Genomic DNA, 22,496 nt, shown 5'->3' on the forward strand with positions numbered 1-22,496 from the left:
CGAATCAAACAAATAAAAAACTAGATGCAAACTGCAAACTACAAGAATAAAGGACTTTTGGCGGGAGCGCGAGGAGTAAGTTGTGTGATTTGTTATAATTTGTCTATTTTATTTAGTGTTTCTTCAGGTTTAAATGCGTAGTAACGGTGGCTTAATAACTGTTTCGTACTTGTGAAAGTGCCCAATTGTGAGAAAATGAAACAAAACCGCTGGACGTACCTTCTCGGGATCCTCCAAAAAGTCCTTAGTCCACTAAAAAAGTCTCCGTTTTTTTTTAAGGGATTTTATGGCCTTTAAACTGAGGCCTTTAAGTCATGTCTTATTTTAATTTATATTCATATTTTTATGAAAAATGATATTATGGACTGAAATCATATGAAGATGATTAATTTGAGACATTAATCAACTGGAATGAAATGAAATGAAATGAAATGGGATGAAATATAACTCAGTAAAATGGTGGTCATTTACTAAGATTTTTTCAGTGGACTTTTTGGAGGATCCCGAGAAGTTACGTTACGGCTTTGTTTCATTTTCCCACATTTTTGCACTTTCACAGATATTAAACAGTTAATAAACCACCATTATTACACATTTAAACTCGAAGAAACACTAAATAGACAAAATAAAACAAATCACACAACTTCACTCCTCGCGTTCTCGCCAAAAAGTCAGTCTCAGTAAATGACCACCATTTTACTGAGATTATATTTCATCACATATCATCTCATTTGTAAATTTCATTCGTTTTTAATCATTTATGCTATTTCGCAATTAGTTTCCTTCATTTTTTATTATTCATAAACTGTAAATAATTAAATCGGCGAATTATAAAAAATTTATTACTTGACGCTGGCTAATGCACAAACTGTGCCGGAGTCAAAAAATAAAGAAGAAGAAATATCAAAACATATGATGTAAGTACCTACATAAAGTACTTATGAAGCTTGCAACTTCCTGTAATAAAAGAATGCGATTGAGGCATGTTTGTACAGCTTCTTGCCTCACTAGACTCGGTGTCATTGACAATAGTTTGTGTGCTTGTGGCTTTATTGAGGAGGACTTGAATCACATTTTCTTTGGATGCCTCCGACGTGACTGTTCCTCATCCATAAATTCTCTGATAAGCCTCCGGGTTTCCCTTTCCACATTACTTCCTACATTATTAAGTACTATTCATTCTGATTTGTATAACTTGATATCAAGTTTTTTAATTAATAATAATATTAAAATGTGAACAGTTTTAAAATATAATATTCTTTTTATTTATATCCAATCACTATATATGAAATCTTGGGCTTTATCATATATTATTATCTACCCTAATCCTATTACATATTATTATGCTTTTCAAATTTCGAACCTTCCAATTGATTCCTAAATAAAACTGGTTTCCTACCTATCTTTTCCAAACTAGTAGTGGCAAATGCACAAACCGTGCGAGCCCCAATAAAAAATAAAAAAGTACCTATGGATGTACAATGTACATATATACCTCAGGTGAATGAAGTTAGCCCCTCAAAAAAAATTTTTTTCCCTATTTTATACTTATTTTCTGTTAATTCGTTTGTTCATCATTTGTTCATGATTGTTCACTGTTAATAATTGTTTGTTCTGCATTTATTTATTTTAAAAAAATATTTAAAAATATACCTACAAGTTAGCCCCTCTAATGCAATTTTTAATATTTTTTCATCCTTAATGACTCGTAAATATTCATTTTCGATTGTTCTTATACAAAACACGTTTGTTCTCTTTCTAAATTACTCGTTTTTTGTTTAATTTACTATTTTTATTAGTTGAATAAATGTATGCAAAATATGTGTACTGCGCATGCGTCAACTATAATGCCTAAACTTTCTACGCGGTTTTAATCGTGAAAAAAAAAAACAAATATAAATCCTGAAGGAGCAATTAATTAGTATACAGTTTAATTAAAAAAATTAAAAAATAAATAAATGAAATAATGTGCATTGGCGTTAAGTTAGACCAAATACATTTTTTCCATCCTCCTACTTATCGTTATGAAGGTATAAAAAAGATAGGGAGTTCACATAGGTAATATAAACAAATAAGTAAATATGTTCATGATGAAAAATGTATTTGGTCTAACTTAACGCCAATGCACATTATTTCATTTCTTTATTTTTTAATTTTTTTAATTAAACTGTATACCAATTAAATGCTCCTTCAGGATTTATATTTGTTTTTTTTTCACGATTAAAACCGCGTAGAAAGTTTAGGCATTATAGTTGACGCATGCGCAGTACACATATTTTGCATACATTTATTCAACTAATAAAAATAGTAAATTAAACAAAAAACGAGTAATTTCGAAAGAGAACAAACGTGTTTTGTATAAGAACAATCGAAAATGAATATTTACGAGTCATTAAGGATGAAAAAATATTAAAAATTGCATTAGAGGGGCTAACTTGTAGGTATATTTTTAAATATTTTTTTTAAATAAATAAATGCAGAACAAACAATTATTAACAGTGAACAATCATGAACAAATGGTGAACAAACGAATTAACAGAAAATAAGTATAAAATAGGAAAAAAAATTTTTTTTGAGGGGCTAACTTCATTCACCTACATACCTCTCAAATATATTAAGCATAGATTATACACTTGATATTAAGTGTATAATCTATGTACATACCTACCTAATACCGTACCTACAAACTACAAATAACATTTTTATTTAATTGATAGATTGATTGATAATAATGTTTTGATGTTAATGACAAGATAGTGTTTAAATATCTAATCTAATCCTTGTTGTTATTGTTTAACAAATATATCAGATTATCATCATGGATTTAACTGAAAACATTGCCAACATATCTTTACACGAGTAAGTAAACAGTTATTGTTTTATAACCAACGAATCTAATAAAATAATTTATGCATATTAATGTAGTAATTATTTGTTGTTTTACGTAAACCAGGGAACAAACAGCGAAGAAACGAAACGATTATATAGATTGGCAAGAATATTTTATGGCTGTTGCTTTTTTGGCGGCAAAACGCAGCAAAGATCCCAAAACGCAAGTCGGCGCATGCATAGTTAATAATGATAATAAAATAGTCGGCATAGGGTAAATATAAATATTATTAGTATTTTAGCAATATCTTGTGATTCATTAAATACGTACCATCAAAAATAACTTTTACTATATTCGTTTTTGATTAGTCTCGTCTTCAAAGCCTTAATCCTCACTTAGATATAAATTAACTATTATCCTAAAGTGTTCGTAAAAAAGCAAAAATATTACATTACATAAATTTTAAAAAGGCATTTTACCATGTTCCAGTTATAATGGAATGCCAATTGGTTGTAATGATGACGACTTTCCCTGGGGAAAGAACACTCCATCACCACTAGATAGCAAATACCTTTATGGTAAGCATTAAACTACTACCTCAATTAAGTTACAAATATTTGAAATCCTTGTAAATTAAGACTTACAATACGCTGAGAAAGGTACCTTATACCAAGATACCAATAGACACCTTATACTGGAATAATAGTCAGAGATTACTGGCAATCCTCTACAGTGATCCCCTTTGAAAACACAGATCGAAGGACATGTAGTGGTGCTATATTAGGCTGATTTAAAATTGTGATGCCCTACGGGATAAGAGGCCCAGTGTAATCAAGCGATGTGACTGTGTCAGTCTATGAATCCTGGCAGTGGCAGGAACCACCTTTTATAACAAATATATACTTTACAAATGTTCTCAAATGACTTCAGCAATGAAGGAAAAACATCTTGTAAAAGATCAAAACTAGAAAAAGTATAATTTTGTGTTAATACTGGTGGTAAGATGATTTGTAAACCTGCCTATTTCTGTGGTGTAGCAGGAATGCATTTCTAGCTAGAAGAGTGTAGTAATCATTCTTCTGAAAAAACGAAGACTTAGAACTATGTCTCAAGATGAGTGATGGCATTTACCAGTAACCACTTAACATCAGTTGGAGGCAATGACAATTTTAGGTTCATTTTTTTGGTAGCATTAATTCAATTAAATATATGAACAAAAACCTAAATTTTGTATTCAAAATCTATTTTTAGTATGTCATGCAGAAATGAATGCAATATTGAACAAAAACTCTGCAGATGTTAAAGACTGCACAATCTATGTAGGATTGTTTCCATGTAACGAATGTGCAAAAATGATCATACAGTCTGGTATTAAAAAGGTGGTATATTTATCAGACAAAAATGCACATAGGCCTGAGTACATTGCTTCAAAGAAGATGTTTAATGCTTCCAATATAATATATAAGTGAGTATAAACCTCATATTATATCACTTTAAATATAAAGATTTCTTAAAATAACCATTTCTGTATCTACATTACAAACATCCAGTGAACACTTTTAACAAGATTTTTTTTATTGCAGACAATACAAACCAAGGAGAAGTAAAATTGAAATAAATTTTGACATTGACTGGGATTTGGTTAGCCCAACAAAATAGAGGCTGCTTGTACATCACTATTAAATTAATCAATTTAAAAAGTACTTTTAATTACCAAAATTAATAGAAAATATGTATTGGCAGAATGCCTGTATTTTAATTACCAAGTCAGAATTATTGAACTTAATTCGACCAATTTAGGTGACATCACTTACTTGAATAAATTATTATCTCAGTGCACACAAAGAACATTATAAACAATCATTTTTCAGAACTGAAAACTCATAATTGTTTTGGTAAAACCCAATTTGTAATGAATATGGAATATATGACATTTAGTGAGATGAATTCATTGAAACTTGTCTTTTATTTTTTAATTTCTAAGATTATTTTACTGGGTTTGGAATTTTTTTTTAGAAAACAGCAATCATGTGATTTATAGTTCAGAATGAATAGTCCTAACGTTACAAAAAAAAAATGGTTTATACTGGTTGTTTAGTTTGTACATTATATAAATTTATACAGGTATAGTTGCCAGTTTAACAAAAAACAAAAGTAAAAACATGTAGATGAAATAATTATAAGTATAAATTGTAACATTAAAAAGCCACTGTTGTGATATTTTCCCTTTTCTGTTTTCAAAAGGAACACATACCTATGTATGAATTTAAGATTTGTGTTGGCACCTAGTCAACATTGGTCCTGCTTTATAGCCATACTAGTTTTCCTTAGTTATCTGTTCTCATTATTGCCCTGTCAGCTGATCACGCTCCTAAAAAGTAAAGTCCTCCACTCACCATGTTACTGAAAAATTATCCATTTCCTTTTTTAGGCTCCTAGCCACTGCTAGTTATGTTTATGAGCAAAGAGGGCTAGAACAACTGCTGAAACATACTTTCAAGATCTCCAGGCAATGTAGGGCTCTAGTCACATTTTAAGTCCACTAACTGGGAGAAGACCTAGAAGTTACCAGTGTTAGCGGAGTGTACCTTAATTTCATTAATAATCCACAAATGTTATAACTTGTTAAATGTGACAATTTCAAGTAATAAAATTAAAACGAAAATCATAATTTTATAAAATAAAATTTTATTTATGTACAAGATGATGCGGGGGTACAAATTACTCCATTAACAAAACTCGAGTAGGACATGTAGTAAGGCATTTGTTTTATTGTATTGTAATAAAATATATGATCAAAAGTTGTGATTTAATGGGGTCATTTGACACCTCTAATGGACATTAAATAGAAATCAATATTTTTCAGCCATTTCATTTATAAAAAAATTCATGAGATAAAATCATGACCCCAATAAAAATATTTCTTATCCGAGACTATTTTGTCATGTAGCATTCTCATTTCTGGAGTATCATTATAATTATTGTCAAACTTTACACATATCTACAGAAATAAACGAAAGTATAACGCTACAGTTGAGTGATTTTAATTTATATTCGAACGTTTTTTTTTTAAAGTTTTACATAGTAAATTGACTCCTGAATTCATGTTTTAAACTAAAAAAACATGAAATAAAGTTCCGCCAAAAGTATATATTTAAATAGGCATACAAGACTGGAGGGTCTGAGTATAAATCGAAATTTTCAATGACAACTTAAAAGTATTATTTACAAAGCCTGCCTAGACTGAGAGTAAAGTGGCAATGAGTAATGCTGTATTTCTGTAAAAAGAATTAAATTACCAAATATTAACAATTCGAATTGAACACTTCAGGCCACACTATATATGAAAAGAGATTACTTAACTTTACACAAAATAAATTGTAACATTAATGTTACAGTCGATTATTGCGTTTTATTTATTTATTTGATGATTCAAAACACCATTTAATTTGTTCTCTTCCAACTGGACTAGAATAAATAATAAAAAATATGAGAAATCCAATCCCAACTTTGCAATTTAATGTACTCTTTAAATCCAAAATATAAGTTGTTAATGAAATCATACTGTTTGTTATTTTATCTGTTGCATGTTACAAAATGCACACTAGTAATATACGTAAGCATAGGGATAACAAAAAAAACCACCACGACAGTGCGAAAATAACAATTAAACGTATTAAAACCACACAACATATTTGAGATTGAAAATTTAAAAAGTCTGACACATTAGGGGCACGTTTTATAAATAATTAATACACGTACAAGTCTAAGAACTAAAAAATAAAAGGAACATAACGTAGTCATCATTATTATGTTTTCATTGCGATTTATAATGTTAATTTCAACATCGTCATCTCACAAACGTCAGTCGTCTTCCAATTAGTGGTTAAAAAGAAAAAATATAACCTCAATACACAAACCGTAAACATTAATTATTTTTTGGAAATACAGTAAAAGCCCCTTATTCGCGGGCCCCTCATTTGCGTTTTCATTATCTGCGGATTAAAAAGGCGCTTTTAGGCAAATATAAGATTTTTATAAGAATTATTTCTACCGATTCTACAGATTTCATTTCACATTGAAAAAAAAAATATATATGTTGGTATCCAACCGAATATCCTATAAACGCGGCTTCAAAGGTATAAAAAAAAATACAGGTGTGCAATTCACACGTGGTAAAAGTGAAACCTTCCAAAATTAAAATACAATTATCCTAAACGTCTTAAAATTTTGTCATTAGTAAATAATTGTAAGGTAGCGCCCTCTGTGAATTGATATTTTAATTTCACGTATAATCCTAAATTAAAATTCACTACAAGAGCTTTCATACACACGTTAGTATTAAAAAAATCTCACAGATGGCGCTGTATTAAATAGTATGTATATTTCTGTCTCATTCTTTTGTATTTGTGTCTCTTACCTGTCGTTTTTTCCGTTGCATCCGGTTTGAAATGACAACGATTCTAAAGAAGTTTTCACTTCAAAAAGTAAAATAGACTTTATTACAACTACGCCTAAAGTATATTTAAACATGATATACTTTAGGCGTAGTTGTAATTACTTTTTTATAAGTACTTTTTACGACGCGTTTGTCACGTAGGAACGTATTCCCTATAATCCCATATATGTAAATAACCATTCCAACATATACACCGCGAATAACGAGCTTTTACTGTATTAAAAAGGCGTACTGGCACTTGTTCCGGCTCGAACAATTCAGGCTCACATTTATTTAAATCAGTATTGTTGGGCCAACGAATTGGTGCAATGCACTACTTTATTTTAATAGTATTGTTGGGCCAACGACTTGGTGCAATATATTAGGGGCCTTAACGCAAATTCTGCCGTCTGTGTTAGAGGATGACATCAAATTTACAACACTTTGAAGGCAGGATTGAAAGTCCGTTTTCCGAGCTATTGACTCTATAATTAATTAGAGTTCAACATAAATACGATTTACAGAAATCGGTTAAGATTACTGACCAACTGCCACGAAGGAGGAACACATTGAAAATCTAACAATGAACAATCAGTGTGCTTAGTGCGAGTTTTTTAACTTTCTCGATAACGTAAAAGTTAACTCATATTTGTATGGAATGGGATCGTTTGCCTACGTTTGCCGCTAGGGGCGCTGTTCCAACTACATACAAAAATGGCTTCACTTTTACGCTCTCGAGAACGTTAAGAAACTCGCACTAAGCACATTAATGTTTCAATCGAATAAAACAGTATTCACTAATTATTGCTATTTTTATATATCACATGTGATTTTGTACATCAATCGTGTAAGTCCTTATGCATTGTAGCCGCACCCTACTCTACTAAACAGTCAATTTATTGCTTTCGGTAACTTTTCGACACGATATTTAAGTCACAACGATGTCTCGTAATTTCGTATCGCGCACTTTCAATAAGAAACAAAATAAATCGCAGCAAATGAACAATGTATATAAAATTCGAATGAAAAACAAACCGTATCTCGCTTCACCAGTCTTTGTGACATTATTATTGATATGAAAGACCAATCGACCCAAACCAGCGTACTTTTGATACTCCCTAAAGTTAGTAAGACTTAAAATTTCAGTTATAAATACATTTCCTTGATTGAGAAATTTACTAACAATATATCGAATCGTCAAATGAAATTCTCATCTTCTGATTAAACCTAACATTACTCTTCTAAAAGAAAATTTGTTTTATCTATAATTTAAATAAGATAAACAATAACGCAAAAAATATATAGTTAACAGAAGAGTAACATTAGATTCGTGCGTATTGGCCAATAGCCAAATTCGAAGATCGAAATATGAAATCAAAGAAAAAAAAAATTTTTTTATTTAACAATAAACAAAATACAAATTGACCGACTGCGTGTACGCGCGGCGGTCGCCCGTCACGAGACGGACATACAAACACCCGTTCGGACATTTTCCTTTGATTTCAACCTCGAGCCACTGCCGGACGCAGCCATTAGTTGTTGGCAGTAATTTCTTTAGGCTGTAGCGGTGTAGTCTCTTCCGAATGGTTCTCGCTCGCTTCGGGCGCGGGCGCGGGCGCGGGCTTGAAGGCGATCGCGTACGGGAACCGCGCGCTGCACGCCTCCACGTAGCGCTCAATCACCGCCTCGCATTCACCGAAATCGCCTTCTCTGAGGCTCTCTAAAACGTCTGCGCAACTCTGAAAACATTTATATTCGTTACAAATTAAATGAGAAAATCCTTCGTCCGCGCAATTTTCGTAAAAAGGGGTACAAAGTTTTTGCTTCACGTATATAAATTAGGGCATCGGTCCGGCACGAGCGTCGAGCGGTCGTATCGTACCTGTATAGTGACGTCCGGGTAGTCGAGCGAGGTGACGAGGCGCAGCGCCTGCTCCGTGCGGTCGGGCACGAGCCGCCGCAGCGCGCGCGCCGCCCACAGCGCCGCCGCGTGCCGCGCTGCGCCCGACACGCTCTGCTCCGCGATCTGCAGCGCGCTGCGTCCCAACACCATCTACAGACATCGACACGATCATATCACCTCGTTGTACACATTTGTGCGCATTATTTTAAAAGCAAAATACAAACAACATTCAAATAGTGTCTATATCGGTTATGACCAGTGATGCATTTGCGTCTAGGCCCGTGAGGCCCGGGCCCAGGGCGACATGATTTGAAGGGGCGGTAAAATTTTTGAAATGCCAAAACTTAAAAGACACGAATGTCAGTCGTTAAGACGGTAATAATAAGGTTAATAACCGATATAGACGTAAAGACAGTCTCCTTTGAAAATTAGTACCGAATATTTTATAAAAATATATAAGAGAAATGTTTTTTTTTTTTAATTTAAGTTAAATATATTTGAACAACTTAATTAAATTTATTCTAACATTAAGGATAGCGCGATAAACAGGGACTAGAGCGACATCAAACCTAAATCCATCAATGGTTATGACGTGAAAACTGTGTAATGTGAATATCTCGCTATCTCGCATACAGAATATTACAACACACAATATAACTCCTTCTATATCAACACTGGCATCGAAAATGTGAGGAACCACGTTGTTGTTTACTGCCAAACCTTTCTTATTTTCCTGTTCAGAAATGGTAATTGCAATTTTCGGTTGCCTATCACTCAAATTGTTCACAAATACTCAAGAAGATATTACCGAACAGCTCATTAAAATTGATTTTAAATCCGTCAATCCATTGTTTTCAAGCATTAGAAACCAGACTATGAGAGACCAATCAAATTAAGGATCTATTATGTGATCTAAACTTCGTCGGAGTGAACGAAAAATAAAGAATGAATGATGCTACGAAGCAGTAATGCATTCTTATTTGAAGGATGAGGCATCTGTTATGCTTGAGACTTATAATTGAGACTTAGATCGCGTTAGTGTCAAGGTGGGTGTGGCGGCATTCACTTTCAATTAAAACAAATAAAAAAACAATCAACGACATTTACAAGAACCTCAACGCTATCTATTCAATATAATGTACAAATGTAGATGAAAAAACAAGATGATGGGATCATCTCAAGCAATTCCTTAGAGCACTCCATCTAGAACATACGATACAATACACAGATATAACCAAAATCCCCCTGTAGATCCAGAGGTACCAAAAGAAATTCTATTTTGTGTCCGACTGTGTTGCCCAAGTCGATGTGTAGCGTTGACCACATTTAGTGGAACCCGACTCCCTATCAAGATAAATGAAATCTATCTGAGAGCACTCCCCGCGGAACATAAGATACAAAACACAGATATTCTATTTTGTGTCCGGCTGTGTTACCCAAGTCGGTGTGTAGCGTTGACCATACTTAGTCGAACCAAACTCCCTATCAAGATAAATGAAAGAGTTTTTTTTGTAACAAGCACTTACCGGTTGGGTCTCAGTCTTAAGAACGGCCGCAACGTTCGGATGCAGCCCGGAAAGCGATTCCTCCAGCCACCGTTGGAAACGAACCAGACAGTCCACCAGCTCAGGGTTCTCGCTGTCCAATCTCCACGCTCTCTTTATACACTGCAGCATCAGCAGAGGCTTTTCTACGAAACAAAATTTAACATTTTAATACAATTTTAATACGCTTTTTTAATTAGCTTCAGACGTATGTATGTTAGTATGTAACGGAATCTTTGAACATGATTTTGAGCCCCTTCAAAACGTCGGATTAACTCGGAAAAAAAATTGAAATTCAACTAAAAAATGAAAAATAAATAATAGTTAAAAAAAACTAAAAAATGCGGCTATAAAGAAAATACAACTAAAAAATTGAAAATAAATTTTAATAAATTTGAATTAAAAATAGTGTACGAAAAATTATTTTATTGTAAAAAGCGTGGGGTGCTTTACAGGATATTATCAAAATAACCCTTCTACTCATATCAGTTCTTGATATATTTATAGCTAATACCAAGCACCCTACGCTTTTTTTACAATAAAATCCTTTTTTCTTACACTATTTTTAATTCAAATTTATCAAAATTTATTTTCTATTTTTTAGTTGGATTTTCTATAAAATTGTTTTTTTTTTCCTTTAAACTATGATTTTTAATATGCCCACTTTGGGTTTTGACGTTTGTGAGGTCGACCGGGTAATATGTAGTAGATATGGACGCATCTGTTAATATGGTTGATTCCTAGAAAAAAGAAGGATGTATAGTGAAGAAATTTATTGCTTTAAATGCTTCGGTTGCCTTATTTAAAATATGTTGAAATTCTTTTACAAAAGCAGACCTTAAGTAAGGGTTACACGTTTTCATTTCCAAGATACATAATAATATGTATACAAAAGCAGACTTTATTGCCAGATTTGTTGCTGATTTTCTTTACAAAATAACAAGAAACGAATTCAAGTATATAATCTCACAAAACATATTATAAAGTATTTTCCTAATGTTAAGAGAAATACGAATATTTTTCTCAACCTCTCGCTATAAAAACTTCTCTCTTGTGATTCCGCACGAGAAGTGTACCACAACCCTAACTATTTCGGCCGTGAAGCAGTAATGCGTTTCGGTTTGAAGGATGGGGTAGCTTTTTGTACTGTAAAAACCGAGACCTTAGAAGTCATATCTCAAGGTAGGTGGCGGCATTTACGTTGTAGATGTCTATGGGCTCCAGTAACCACTAAACACCAGATAGGGCGTGAGCTCTTCGACACATCTAAGCAATAAAAAAAGTAGAAAACCAATTTATAAATATGAAGTATTTAAGTTTATCTTAGAAAATGACTATGGCTTTTTTATCTATTGTTAAGAACAGTTTTAAATGTTACAGCTTCGAAACCGTTGTCTTTAAAAATACATTTTAAAACTAAACTGCGAATACCTTTTCTAAAGTAAATTTCGAAGGCCATTAGGTGTGTCTCTATCCTGTCCGCCGCGAGTATCCTCAGAGGCTGCAAGAATTTCAATGCTTGTTCTAATGGATCTTCTACCTAGAACAAAAAAATATATTGCTTTAGTTTTTCGCAAACATCGTCTTTGAATACGCTTATAATAATATATTAAACGGGATACCAGCGAATAATAGTTGCGTAGTTAAGACTATAAATTTGACAATTCCTCTTAGAATTAATTGAATTTTAGTTTTAAATCCAACCGACGTTATAACGGGTCTTTGGCGTTGACCGTCCAAATTCATTTATATTATTTTTATATTAAAAAAAAGAAAGCAAATACCCAATTCGTTTTCGAGTACACAGTACACAATATCGATAATACGAATGATTCAATCGATAACAAACGAAATTTCTTTATAAACATTCCTCGACTTAATTCATAATTAAAAACAAACCTTGAAGGAGTGTAAATACGTTTTCATTTCATTCGTATCTATTATCATTACGTAGCGGGCGGCTGTGATTCTATATATAGAAGTTGAAGGTTTTATTGTTATTTGACCTATTGTCCTATAGCTCGACACCGTTAGGTTGACAGTTAGTTCCTTAAACAGGAAGTCTTGTTTAGGAAGTAAAACTATATCCATTATAATGCATGCTTACTTGGAGGTAAATCTATAATAATTAACTATCACTTATTATTTAAATATAAAGCAGTGGTAGTTTTAGTGTAAAGTTTCCTTTGAATATATTTTATACATATTACCAGTATTCACCGTTAGATGGCTGTACTTGTAATGAACAAAACCTTCATTAAAAACTACATAAAATTCGTTGCAAACTCCTTTCTCTTACAACTATTTAATATAGAGGTAATTACATTTTATCATATTTATTACAGGATACAATGAATAAAGTTGCAACTAATTCTTCTTTTCTATAATTTTGGCCGTTCGTGTTTCGAACCAGTTGCAGTTCGAGGGTTACTTACTGTGGCCGTTATTACCGAATTAGACGTCACTACATCTCGTTTGCTTTTTGGGGTCTATTACAAGAGCTTGTCACCCGCACCCACTCTCCTCGTCCTTGCGTAGTTCTCCTCATTACTGAGGGGTCATGACTCCCTCGCGGCATCAATCACTCTTGTACGATTGTTTTCCATCTGCTGCGATCCTTGGCCTCGTGGAGGGCATCGTGGAGCTTGGTGTCAAGACAAGACCGAATTTGGTCCGACCATCTTGTGGGACTGCGTCCTCTGGGACGTTTGCCCTCTATCTTGCACGTCACCATCAGCTGCTCAAGGTTCTGACCCTTATTTCGAGCCATATACGAATGCTTATTTTGGAGAGTCTAGTTTTAACATTAAGCTCCTTTAGTATTTGACGACACATTGGTGCGAAAGGCAGTCCATGGAGTCCCGCGACCACTTACATACGCTAGTAGACTACACGCTTCAGTTCTATAGTGAATGCACGACTTATTCTTTGCGCCGTGTATCTGGTTGTAGTATTGACCGCGGGAACCCCCTACTCTGACCGGGTTCTGACCCCGGAAGGAGATCGGACGTCGGGTGTGAGAGTGAAGGGGAGTCGTTTAGAGCGGTAGGGACCTAAAATTCCTTGGGCCCGCGGTTTGCTCCCAACACCTTGCAGATCGTCAAGTTCCCTAGGCGCTAGAACCTTAGGAAACGGACCCGAAAAAAAAAAAGAGAAAGAAAATCGTCTTACTCTCGCTAGTTTCTCGGGTATCAGTTCGTCGAGTTGCGGCGCTTCGGGGTCGCCTTGTTCCTGCTGTTGCCGCGCTTTATGGTGCTGCTCCCGTTTTACCTGAAAACGTTTAATGTTGAACAGAAACAGAACAGCTTTTCGATCAAACTCAGTGGTTCTCCGACCTTCAGACGTTAACGTATTTTCGTGGTTTATTTCAGGCAAGTCTCAAATGCGAATTATGCGTATGTAACGAGGCTTGTGGAGAGTACTAAGCGGTAGGCAGCGGCTTGGCTCTGCCCCTGGCATTGATGACGTCCATGGGCGACGGTAACCGCTCACCATCACATCAGCTGGGCCGTGTGCTCGTCTGTCTACAAGAGCAATAAAACAAAAAAAAAACAAAAAAAAAGCGTTGCTAAGTATCAGGACTCTTGAGCCACAATGACGATAATATTTCAAAAAACAACAAGTAAGTGCATTTAATATTCAACTCAATTTATTGATTCGAAGTGTACAATAAGACGAAAGAACATTTGCATTATATTATAATCGATTTTTACGATACAATAATAAATATTACTAGTCAGTGGGTAGCATACATATCTGCAAATATGTATGCTACCTACCAAAATCTGCATAGCATATCTGCAAATTACGGTTACAGCAAAACATTAGGTAGGCGTTAATCCACGTGTCAATTAACGTCAATTAATAATTTTAGAAGCTGGGAGCATCTAAACAAACAATCTAGTGGTACAATCAAAATTCACGAATGATTCATAGCGCATTAGTATTGTACATTGTCATTACTAATACGCTCTATGAATATCCTAAAAGCCACCCGTATCAGTGACTAATTTTACAAATACTTTAATAGATTTTTTTTTATTGCTTCGGTGGATGGGCGAGCTCACGGCCCACCTGGTGCTAAGTGGTTACCGGAGCCCATAGACATCTACAACGGAAATGCCGCCATCCACCTTGAGACATGAGTTCTAAGTCTCAGCTTTTACAGTATAACGACTACCCCGCCCTTCAGACCGAAACGCATTACTGCTTCACGGCAGAAATAGGCAGGGTGGTGGTACCTACCCGCGCGGATTCATAAGACGTCTTACCACCAATAAATTAAGACAATCAAATGGTAATATTGTTGAAAAGCAATATTAACATTTATTGATTTTTATATCAGTTCAAGCCGATAGTGTTGTAAAAATACAACCGATTATTAAGAAATTGTCGGCCGTGAATACTCGAATAGGGATTAATTAAACAATATGCTATTAATTACCTGTACTTGTGCCGCCAGAGCGCTTTCTTGCTCTGCTTTCCGCTGGGCTTTCCTTTGTTTATTTCTAAGCTTTTTTAATTCTGAAGGCGCTAGGTTTTCTGTGAACAAAGATAAAATATATTGTTTAATGCCACGTATATTTAAACATATATCTCAGGCTACTTAGTATCCGTATTATTTTTTATTATATTATATTCATTCTTATTTTTAAATGCTCTAGAAACAAACCGGTCTAGTCGTTGTCTCATTATTACATTGCTGCGATTCCAACTAATTATTTCTGGCTAATACAAGCGAACTATCTCCTCGTGACCGTCCAATGCAAAACAGTTCAGACAAAAAGGAAACCAGTTTTAAACGACGAAGCTATCAGAGTATTTGACTAACAAAAACAAGACATAATTCAACGGCGTAACGAGTTAAAAGTTATTTTTACGAAATCACGTACGGCACGTAAGAGCGATCGATATTTTGTTCGGATGGCTGCTGTCAACGACCAATTACAACTAATTGGTTGAGTTATGTCGTCAACGTTACGTAAAGCATACGAGAACACGCTTAAACTCGATTACAAGCAACCCAATATAACGATTATCTTTTACGATCATAATGTTGTTGTTATAAACTTTTTTAGTTCCCATGTTCACAAAGGTCAAAAACGTTTACTTGACATACAGACAGATAAAATTTCTAAACTTAAAACTACACTGCAATTATTTATCAGCGGCAGACGCACAAATATTTTTTTATTCAACCAATTTCTGATGTATGCAAAAAGCACAATAACTTATTTCTTGTGTAATATGAAAATTTGGATAGTAAGCTAGTCAGTCAAAATATCTAATACAGCATATCGGTTAAGCAACACCAAATTGCCCGTTAAACTCAAGGGTTTGATCTATAAGACCGTAATGAGGCCTGTTCTTATGTATGGCAACGAAATATGGGACCATTCAAGTTGCTGAAATGAAGGTGCTGAAGTGGATGTGCGGCGTGACCAGGCTTGATAAAATCCGCAACGAGTGCTTGGAAGCCTCGGTGTACAGGACATCGCCGACAAGATGCAGGAGAGTAGGCTGAGATAGTATGGTTACGTAAAAAGAAATCCACCTGACTACGTCGAAGATTTGGCACTACTGTTCGACTTCCCCGGTCGGAGACCTAAAGGCAGAACAAAGACAAGGTGGAAGGATACGAAGAAAGACAAAAGGGAATGCAATGTTGGTGACGAGGATATCGAAGACAAAGCGAAGTGGAGCAGTAAAGTAAGGAAAGCTGACCCCACCACCATATGGGATAAATAGCTGGGAACATAATAAATTTGAAATGCTGTTTTAAAAACAGTTGCTGTTCATCAATTTAATTCATAGGTCCAATTTAATATAATAAATCGTTGATGTATCTTATCGTATATGGCGAGACCCGGAACCGATTCATTCCCATTCTCTAAGTCTAAATTACCTAATTGAAGGTTATGACTCTGGAATATTGTGCTTGATCTAATTTCATATACGTATATTTCCAATATCATAATCGCTAGAGAAAACTTTTGCTCAGGCTAAGCTGTCAATTGTGGAGAGCTTGTTTGTTAATTATGTAATTTGAAACGTTTGAATTTCACGTCAAGTGTCAAGAAACTATCCGCATACCATCTCATCGTTTGCGAGAGCTATCTAACGAGTGTAATCATATGAATTTTTTCTTAAATTTTTGGATATGTCACACTGAAGAAGTTTCGCGTAGCGTAAGAAAAATGGATACTTAATTGCTTAAAGTTCGTGTCAATTAATGGCACTAAGTAAGATTGTCGATGTGTGAACTTTTAACCTAATAATGATATTTAAAAGTTTTTAGCTATTCTTATAATTAAAAATAGGATCAACAAAATTTTGCTATTGCATGGGCAACTGTTACTAAGGGTTCTAGAACATCGCTCATGTTATTATTATCAATTTTTTAACGGACATACGGAAATGGTGACATCTCATAGCTCTTCTTTTGTAATTGAGCCATTCATTCAAACGACAACCTTTGTATAAGTATACATTAACAATAACTAAAGTTGGCATTTTTTTTAACTAGGCGACCAAGTTAGTTTACTTAGTATTACAAAAAAGAAACATTAAAATGACAATTATATATTTTTCTTAGAAATAAAAAAAATATTCAGCCGCATTTAAATACAGGTCTCGACTAACGATGGTGAATTCCACGACCATGAAAGTAACACATTTCAAGGCTTTTCGATAGGTATTTTCTTCATAAACAATTCGTGACTGGGCACAGTTTGACTTAAACAATACCACAGAGCTTGTAAATATGAAATAATAATAATAAATAGACTACATCGAACATTTAAGCGGCAGGGGTGTCACTAACAGAACCAAAATAGAACCATTTGGAATATCAATCATTTGATGTAGAATTCCGTTTATTTTTCAATAGTTACGATGACAACATCGGAGATAAAAGGTAAAATTCTGAGCACTTAGCAATACTACACTAGTAATGGAAAATTAGTGAATGGACTGACGTCGTGCAGCCCTGGAGCGATGGGCGTTTAAGCGCAGGACTTGCCGTGTTGTAATGTCGCAACTAAGGTTGCGAAACTGTCTCAATATTGGTCAGTGACCTTAATGGTCTCGCCATTGTGTCTCGTATTCAATGGGACTTGGACTACGGTGTAATCACCAAACTAGTTGTATTGAATTATTTTTCAGTAATGCCCTTGACTTTCGCTTTATTAGTGTCATTAGAGTTATTGTTGAGTTAAGTTGTGAGAACAATACTTAAATTATTGAAAACCTCATCTTATTATAGAATACGATATATTTATAATGTAATATTTTCTGTATTATTTTAATTATTTTATTTTATTTTGAAGGGTGGGGGCAACCGTTGTAACTATACTGAGATCTTAGAACTTATATCTCAAGGTGGGTGGCGCATTTACGTTGTAGATGTCCATGGGCTCCAGGAACCACTTTACACCAGGTGGGCTGTGATCTCGTCCACCCATCTAATTTTATTCGTCAAAATAACGACTTCTATGATAAACATTCACCTATTCATGTAATTTTTCACAGACGACATACGGGTCATCATTTATTAGACAATTATTAGTTAATTCAATCTCTATACAACAAACTATACATCATTTGGTACGTATAGTAGTCAAGGAGTCTGCAAGTTTCATAAAACAAAGCGTCATGTATAAATTCTGTCTGTCTCGTATTTTACGTAATGGTATTGTGCCTAATCCGTCTAGGACACGTCGTACACATAAATTGCTGCTCTAATTCACTCGAGTTTCGTAAAACTAATGAAACAACGACCGTGGAAACGCCGCGCCGGGGTCGGTGAGGTCATTTTTATAATTAAAACCAAAAATGGGCAGCGCCGTTTGAAATTCAGCCCGTGTAATTCTAGTAACGCCTTGATAACTTTATTTAGGCTTTTAGATAAGTGCGAGACTGACATACGCATCATAGACTTACATAAATGTTTTCTTTGTTTCTAGCTGAATTCAAAGCAAAATCAAATATGAAACTTATTGTTTTTTTTTTTTTTAATAATTCGTGCCTAAGTCGTTGTTCAAATCCTACAGACATGTATCAATTGTTTACATATATACGTTTTCAACATGTATACAAATTTTAAAATATGCCTAATTATTGATGATAGCCTATCCCGTACGGCTGGGTACCACAATCTTGCCTATTTCAACCGGTTAGCCTTTTTGTTTCCGCCTGAAGAGTGGAAGATAATTTATTAAAACTACGATCTGATCTCTAATGATAGGCTAAGAGTGGTCCGTGCGGCATCACGACACATTTGCTCCTTCCATTTGCTCCTTTCCATCTTGGGCACCATATATAAAATATTTGTAGTATGTTTAAGACAAAGAAATGTGCGGGAGAATAACTAACAATCAATGCAGGATTTACCTTAAGTGCTGTCCCGTGGCACCGTGAAAAATACCGGCCCAATTACCGCAACATAAATTGTGTAAAAAGCCCATACATTACTTCATTAAAAAAAAAAAAAAAACTTAATTTATACTGTAAAACCAACACTTTGTATGCGAGAGTAACGCATTAATGCATATCCCGAAGTTTCGCGCTTAAGATGCCTATATTTATTGTACTTCTTCTTATTTATTAATATTCTCATTGTGATAACGTTTCTCAAACTTTTTCGGTAACACATAAAACTCTTTCTCGAACCTCGAATTTTGCCGCCCTTGAAAAATTCACATAAGTTCTGCTCACCCCACAAATTTAGCTGCTCTTGATCACCGCTCTGATCACTAGCCCCTAGTGTTACTATATAGTCCAATACGTTGCACAATCACATACTACTATCCTTTGTATAATAACCGGATAAAACATAAAATTTGCTGCCCACAAAACAACTATATAGTCATGTATAGAAAATTATAATTGCTATAATTTAGTACCAAAGCAAGTTTAAATCATATTCCAAATTATCTTAAAAATTAAATGGCTAATGGCTAATTTAAATTACCTGTGCGATTCCAAATATAAGGCCGTCTTAACATTCGTTTTGTCATAAATTTTTTATTTTTTTTTATTATTAATATAATAATAATATGTTGATTACGATACACACACATTAATCCACAGTTAAAAAGATCCGATGATTCAATTAACAAGCCACAACAAAAACAATCAATTTTATCGAGACTACAGGACGTCTTAACGTTACACCGTTGAACAAAAGTAAGCCAAATTTACCATATTTGAATAATATGTTGTTTTTTTTAGTAAAAATATAATTACATATATTTTAGTTTGTTTAACAACGCACGTAGTCTAGATACATTGTGCGTATCGCTCAGGTGAGACGAGTGAAATCATTAACTTCAAAACTGGACAGTACTCAGGATTGTCAGCTGGTAATATAGCAATAGTCAGATGGCCCCAGCTACACAATTGTTTCGTTTGCCGCACTACTAAAGCCAATAAAAAATAAAAAAAATCAAAAACCATAGCAACACGATTTTTCAGCACTATATTTGGATTCTGAGGAAAAATTCGACGAGTTAGTTATTAGCCGCTCTGGCTGCGTTGGGGTCGGTTACAAACTTTCCTGATTCACTATCAGACAGTTCGATGGTACCATATTCTACACTCGCATAAAGAAATCGCCACACAATCGCCATATTTCATTTAATATAACAAAAGGTGAAATAATCCATTATATTCATACAACCGAACCTAATAAAAAGGAAATAAAAAATATTAGTATCCCACCTTTTATTTTCGATACGTCTATTTACATATACACCTATATATACAAATATGACAATAAATTCACTTATAAAATATTGTTAGGTAGGTTTCGTTTTTAATACGCTTTTATTAGCTTCAGACGTATGTATGTTTGTAACGGAATCTTTGAACATGATTTTTACTCCCTTCAAAACGTCGGATCAACTCTAAATTTGGTATACTTATTTATCCAACGCTCTCAAAACACTAACGGTGTAACAGAAGGAAACTCTCTTAAAAGCTCGTTCGTTGCGCATCGCAAGCCGTGTCTAAATAAATCTTCCGTTACATAATTCGGCGCAATTGTTGCGACGATTAGGGCCAGCAGTCGTGCCGTCATTATTGACACATTGCATTAATTATTTCGTTAACGAACGCTCAGTCATATTCAATCGTTGCTTTTGGCAAGTGTTGGTTGTTCATCTTTTATTGCAAAATTACGATATTAAGATTTCATTATTAGTTAATTACACCCATACTCGCGTCGTTTTGAATGTTATCGATTTCGTGTAATCTTTTGTGTTATACACAGTAAATTATTTATGTAATATTTTGATGATTTATGCATATTTAGTTGATCAAAAATTTATCAAATACGATAAATCTTTAAAATGTTTAATTAACATTTAAAAGAATGACATCTTCATTATGTGATTGCATAATTTGCGTTTAAAAATATTCCAGTAGTAGTCAGTTATTAATTAATATCGAATATAGCCCTGACATCTAAATGAATACATAAAACCTATTAAAACAATATATGCGGTTTCAAGATAATTAAAATAATATAAATCCTTAAGAGTATCGTAATGCGTACCAGCTTTTAGCCGTTACGTACTGATAAACGATTCCATTGCATACGCCAATAAAAATTATTCTAACATTACCAGCATTGATGAGATTACGAATTAAGAAATCCGAACACTTGTTATTTCATTGCTTAAAATCAATTTTGAAACAAGTCATTCTGTTATGGCGACATTTCGCTGGAAATCACTAAAAACGCTTTATAGCCTATCGATAACAAATTTTTATTGTTTTCAATCGTTAATAACAAGTACGTGATTTATATATTTGTTAAATTTCGTTTATTTGGTAATAATAACATTTATAACAAAGACTGAAAGTATTTTTTTTTATCGAAGCAAATAAGACCTTATTACTAGATAGCTCAAACTATAATTTTATTATAATACAAGCACTATTTTCGTCACTTTGTCATTAAGACATTTACCATTTTTAAGTTCATGAACATTGTAAATGTTGACCTCGTTTACTTCCGTCGTTGTTCAATCAAATCGGTTAATGATCGTTTTATACATTCAATGCACTCATATGTTCAATACTTTGCTGCACAAATATGACTTGTAACTGCTATTATTGAGGCGTAAAAGTTAAATTCATTCGTATTTGTTAAAACTGGAAAGTACTTCCCGTGGCGATGCCTACGAGCTTCTGTTATCTCTTACCACCAGGAAGAACCTGTCATCTGTATGTCTATATACATAAATAAAGGCAGGATAACCTACAAAGTCATCGCTTTACATTTTTATGAACAAATCTCAAATCCGTCGCTTGGTGACGATGATGACTTGATCTCTCAAAATGCACAATAGATTTTTCTTTGGTCTTAATTGGTCATCGCTCTCGCTTCCAGGTGGTGCTAAATGGTATCGTAACCCGTAGTTTCAGCTGCGTTATTAGATGACATCACACCATTCAAACCACAACCCATGATTGCTTCACAAGACAAATACGTTGACCAATGGTACGCATGTGGAATCACAATATACTCTACCACCACCAGTAAAAACGATATAATAAATGTCCTAATATCTACGAAATAAATCCTATAGAAAAAGTATCTTCCAATTTTAACATGAACTAATCCTGTCAATTAGACAATCACAAATCACCAAATACCTGCACGAAATCATTAAAAAAATACGAGTCATATTTTTTTTTTGCAATACTTACATTATATTGCAGTAACAGCATGTTGATTGCTGCCACCTGTTATGGTGTAGCGTTGATCAAGTAAAA

At 34.0% G+C, this 22,496-nt stretch overlaps 2 protein-coding genes across 2 annotated transcripts in view; one reads left to right on the plus strand and one right to left on the minus strand.

The window, feature by feature from the left end:
• Positions 1-2,629: 2,629 nt before the first annotated feature.
• On the plus strand, positions 2,630-4,787 carry LOC114247223 (deoxycytidylate deaminase). Its single transcript, XM_028180149.2, has 5 exons — positions 2,630-2,859; positions 2,954-3,103; positions 3,320-3,408; positions 4,082-4,295; positions 4,414-4,787. The coding sequence occupies exons 1-5, from the start codon at positions 2,819-2,821 to the stop codon at positions 4,487-4,489; spliced, it is 570 nt and encodes a 189-aa protein (XP_028035950.2). The 5' UTR covers positions 2,630-2,818; the 3' UTR covers positions 4,490-4,787.
• Positions 4,788-5,498: 711 nt separating this feature from the next.
• Positions 5,499-22,496, minus strand: part of Naa15-16 (N-alpha-acetyltransferase 15/16) — a 108,698-nt gene continuing 91,700 nt past the window's right edge. Inside the window, exons 11-16 of the mRNA XM_028180039.2 lie at positions 15,160-15,257; positions 13,887-13,985; positions 12,147-12,255; positions 10,698-10,861; positions 9,151-9,321; positions 5,499-9,007 (exon numbers count right to left, since the gene is read on the minus strand). Of these exons, the coding sequence (XP_028035840.2) occupies positions 8,801-9,007; positions 9,151-9,321; positions 10,698-10,861; positions 12,147-12,255; positions 13,887-13,985; positions 15,160-15,257 (848 nt within the window). The 3' untranslated portion in view covers positions 5,499-8,800. The remainder of the gene's footprint in view (positions 9,008-9,150; positions 9,322-10,697; positions 10,862-12,146; positions 12,256-13,886; positions 13,986-15,159; positions 15,258-22,496) is intronic.

Source organism: Bombyx mandarina, chromosome A1 (assembly GCF_030267445.1).
Source record: "Bombyx mandarina strain Sakado chromosome A1, ASM3026744v2".
Taxonomy (NCBI): domain Eukaryota; kingdom Metazoa; phylum Arthropoda; class Insecta; order Lepidoptera; family Bombycidae; genus Bombyx; species Bombyx mandarina.

Bases quoted from the DNA above. Each gene is read 5' to 3' on its own strand.
- LOC114247223 (XM_028180149.2), top strand. From the start codon at position 2,819: ATGGATTTAACTGAAAACATTGCCAACATATCTTTACACGA. The intron at 3,104-3,319 runs GTAAATATAAAT...ACCATGTTCCAG, and splicing joins AATAAAATAGTCGGCATAGG to TTATAATGGAATGCCAATTG. The intron at 3,409-4,081 runs GTAAGCATTAAA...ATCTATTTTTAG, and splicing joins AGATAGCAAATACCTTTATG to TATGTCATGCAGAAATGAAT.